The 4338-nt window shown below is 42.6% G+C and overlaps 1 protein-coding gene across 1 annotated transcript; it reads left to right on the forward strand.

Annotated features, from left to right (window-relative positions):
- The first annotated feature begins 2016 nt into the window (after positions 1–2016).
- On the forward strand, positions 2017–4072 carry LOC132611927 (uncharacterized). The gene is made up of 4 exons (XM_060326282.1): positions 2017–2386; positions 2630–2771; positions 3106–3439; positions 3554–4072. The coding sequence occupies exons 1-4, from the start codon at positions 2017–2019 to the stop codon at positions 4070–4072; spliced, it is 1365 nt and encodes a 454-aa protein (XP_060182265.1).
- Positions 4073–4338: the final 266 nt, after the last annotated feature.

The raw sequence follows: 4338 nt of genomic DNA on the forward strand, positions 1-4338 counted from the left end.
TTGTTTGGGTTGTTGTTGATGATTTTGAGCCGAGTTGAATTCTCGGGGGTGCTATATGAATAGGGGAAGTGCTGCCGAAATTTCGGTAGACAAATATGAGTTGAATTGAATTCGTAGCATCTATAACTTACAATTGGTAAATGTGACCATTTGCAGATTTTCGACGAAACGGGGAGTGAGCTTGGATAGGCTTAAAAAGCTCAAAAGGTATGTAAAGCTACCCCGATCCTTCTTTTGGCATGCCTAAGTGTATTAGAATCGAATTCGGGCCTCGAAAGACTTTCTGCCCATCGGAATCCGCAAGTGAAAATATCACTTTTTCTTTCGGTAAGATTGAACTCTTTTGGTATGTTTTCTTGGAAATTATGCAAACTTTCTCTAAACTCCTTGGAAAGCTATAGAATGTCCGTAGAACCTTTATAGGTGACCCCATAAGCTTAAAGGGCGTAATTTGGACCCACCGCCTTGCTTGTCCCAAGGTGGGCCCATTATTCCCAGTTTTGCCCTTATTGTACTTAAGTCTTATTTTCGAGCGGTTTTTGAAAGAAATGTTTTGACTACCATTCTAATTACCTAACAAACATTGTTTTAAATATTCCATTAAGTCTGATAAATCGTTTTGAAACTCGAAACGACTTCAGAAAGGTTATACTCTGTAATTCATTATGATATCCAAAACTCGTTTACTATGATCCCTACCGACTTCATTGGATCGGTTTGTCTTTGATATGCCTCATCGAGTCTATGGAAACATTTATGATATTTTAATTGCATTAGTCTCTCACTACTCCATTTGTGGATGCCCCAATGTTCCCCACACTGAGCCCGGGCCAGGATATGTTGTCAAGCGTGATCCTCTGCATTGTTCGCCGTGCCTCGATGGAGGGTGGCCACGTTCTGTCTGCCGAGTCCCTTGGCAGGGGCCGGATTTGATATGACATATGTTTCTGTACACACTCTGCATGTTTTGAAAATATGTATCTGATACTTTGGATTTTCCGTTTACTTTTTGTATGTTCTGTACCAGTTATGAGTTTGTTTCTGTAATTCAGGCTTTACATATTCAGTACATATTTCGTACTGACCCCCCTTTCTTCGGGGGCTGCGTTTTCATGCCGCGCAGGTACCGACGACAGGTTTGCTGATCCGCCCGCTTAGGATCTTATTCTGCTATTTTGGAGCGCTCTTTTGTTCAGAGCCCATCTTTTGGTACAGTCTGTCATTACTTTATATGTATATTCTCGTTCATGGGTACGGCGGGGCCCTGTCCCGTCATATGATTCCGTCGGTCTGTTTAGAGGTCTGTGGACATGTTTGTGGGTTGGGGACTTTTTGTACAGATGTGTGCTTATGTTGTGTTGGGCGATCCCATTCGCCGCGGCGGCCGGTCCGCATATGTTTAAATGTTTCTCCGTTGGCCCTGTGTGGCCTTTGTTGGTATTTTCTGCGTGCAGGGTATGTGGGATAGTCCGTAAAACAAAGGAGATTCTGCCAAAAAAATTTTCTGGAAATTATCTAAATTTGAAATAAAACCTTGTCGGCTTCTGCTATATACTAGAATGCGTTTGATAGAATTGGAGATAGGATTTGATAGACGTGTTGGGTGCCCAGATCGGGCACTAGTCACGGCCTACGGGGTTAGGTCGTGACAACTTCCCGTTGCCCTTCATGGATCAGATGCCCGATAGATTGGCTGGGCATGATTATTATTGCTTTCTGGATTGTTATTCGGGCTACAACCAAATTATGGTTTCACTAGAGAATCAAGGGAAGGCCACATTCACGTGTCTATATGGCTTGTTTGCATTCTGGAGGATGCCTTTCGGTTTGTGCAATGCTCCAAATACTTTCCAGCGATGCAAGATGGTTATTTTCACTGATTTGGTGGAAAACTATATGGAGGTATTTATGGATGAGTTCTCTATTTTTAGGGACTCTTTTGATGATTGCTTGAACAATCTTGATGTCGTTTTTAGCTCGTTGTGAAGAAAGGAACTTGGTCCTTAACTGGGAAAAATGTCATTTCATGGTTCGAGAAGGTATTGTCTTAGGCACAAGGTATTGAGCAAGGGAATAGAAGTTGAGAAGGTGAAAATTGAAGCGATTGAAAAATTGCCACCACTCATTTCAATTCGGAGAGTGTGCAGTTTTCTTGGGCATGCAGTCTTTTATAGACGGTTCATCAAAGATTTCTCTAAAGTTGCTAATCTGATGGGCAAGCTGTTAGAGAAAGATGTGAAGCTTGTGTTCAATGAAGCCTGTCTGAAGGCTTTTGATGAGTTGAAGAAGCGGTTAGTGTCTGCTCTTATTATCATCGCACCCGATTGGTCTCTGCCGTTTATTTTGATGTTTGATGCAAGTGATTTTGCTGTGGGAGCTGTCCTTGGTCAGAAGAGGGATGAGATATTTCATCCGATATATTATGCCAGCAAGACACTTGATGCAGCCCAGATGAACTACACGGTCACAGAGAAGGAGTTATTGGCGGTAGTCTACGCTTTTGACAAATTTCGATCATATCTTGTGGGCACAAAAGTAATTGTTTATACTGATCACACTGCAGTTAAATTTTTATTTGCGAAGAAGGATGCAAAGCCGAGGCTTATTCATTGGGTGTTGCTATTGTAAGAGTTTGACATTGAGATTCTTGATCGGAAGAGCACAGAAAATCAAGTGGCAGACCACTTATCAAGATTGGAAGATCGAGAACATGTAGATGAAGAAGTGGTGATTAGGGAGACTTTTCCTGATGAACAACTTTTTGCTCTTTAGTCAGCTGAGGTGCCATGGTATGCAGACATGGTGAACTTCACAGTGAGTGATATTTATCCCCCTGGTGCTAATCACTAGAAGAAGAAGCGGATTTTGCATGATAGGCGTTTCTATCTATGGGATGAGCCCTATCTCTATCGAGTTGGCACAGATCAGTTGATTAGAAGATGTATTCCAGAGGACGAGGTCCCTGCGATTCTTGAGAAGTGTCACGCGTCACCCTATGGTGGACATCACGCTGGTGACAGAATAGTAGTGAAGGTACTTCAATTAGGGTTCTATTGGGCTACCATGTTCAAAGAATGCTCATGAATTTGTGAGAGCCTGCGATAGCTGCCAGAGAACCAGAAATATCTCCACGCGTCATGAAATGCCTTTGAAAGGCATCTTAGAGATTGAAATATTTGACGTGTGGGGTATCGACTTCATGGGCCCCTTCATCCCGTCCAAGGGGAATAAGTACATATTGGTTGTTGTTGACTATGCCTCAAAGTGGGTGGAAGTCGTTGCACTTCTCACCAATGATGCTAGTGTGGTAGCAATATTTCTGAAGAAAAATATATTCACAAGATTTGGAACCCCGAGAGCCATCATCAGCTATCAAGATACGCACTTTTGCAACCGGCTTTTTGATAAATTGTTGCTCAAGTATGGGGTGAAACACAAGGTAGTGACTGCTTATCATCCTCAAACGAGTGGTTAAGTGGAAGTATCGAATCGAGAAATTAACAGAATTTTGGAGAAAGATGTGAGCGTGAGTAGGAAATATTGGTTGCTGAAGCTCGATGATGCTATGTGGGCATACAGAACAACCAACAAAACTCCTACTGGCACATTCCCTTATAAGCTCGTCTTTGGTAAGGAATGTCATCTACCGGTTGAGCTTGAGCATAGAGCGTATTGGGTGATAAAGAAGCTGAATTTAGACATGGTACAAGCTGGAAAAAATAGATTGTTGCAATTGCATGAGTTGGATGAATTTCGCTATCATGCATATGAGAACGCGAAGATGTACAAAGAGCGGACAAAGAGACTTCATGACAAGCGTATCCAACTTCATGAGTTTGAGCCTCGGCAGTTAGCCTTGTTGTATAATTCCCGGGTGAAGGTTTTCGGCGGGAAGTTGAAGAGTAAGTGGTCCGGGCCCTTTCAGATAGTGCGTGTGACAGTAAATGGAGCAGTTGAGTTAAAGCCGCTGAATTCTGACGAGTCGTTCTTGGTGAATGGGCAGCGAGTGAAGCACTACTTTGGAGAGGTCATTGATTGGGAGAAGACCTCGGTGGAACTAGAAGAGGCTTGAGAGATCCTGTGTCGTGCTGTGACATTAAATCAAGCGCTTCTCGGGAGGCAACCCATGTTTGTAAAAGTAGTATAAAGAAAAAGAACAAAAACATGAAAAAATGAGAGAAATACAAAAAGTGTCTTGCCACGACCTTAACTAAGGCGCTGGTTGGGAGGCAACCCAACACTTTTGTACATATATGTCACGTGTGTTTATGTTGCAGGACTTGTAAAGGAGCGAGGATGTTACACCCCGTAAGAGTCTGTGCTATTTTAATTAAGACA

The sequence above is a fragment of the Lycium barbarum genome, chromosome 9, assembly GCF_019175385.1.
Source record: "Lycium barbarum isolate Lr01 chromosome 9, ASM1917538v2, whole genome shotgun sequence".
NCBI classification, from domain to species: Eukaryota; Viridiplantae; Streptophyta; class Magnoliopsida; order Solanales; family Solanaceae; genus Lycium; species Lycium barbarum.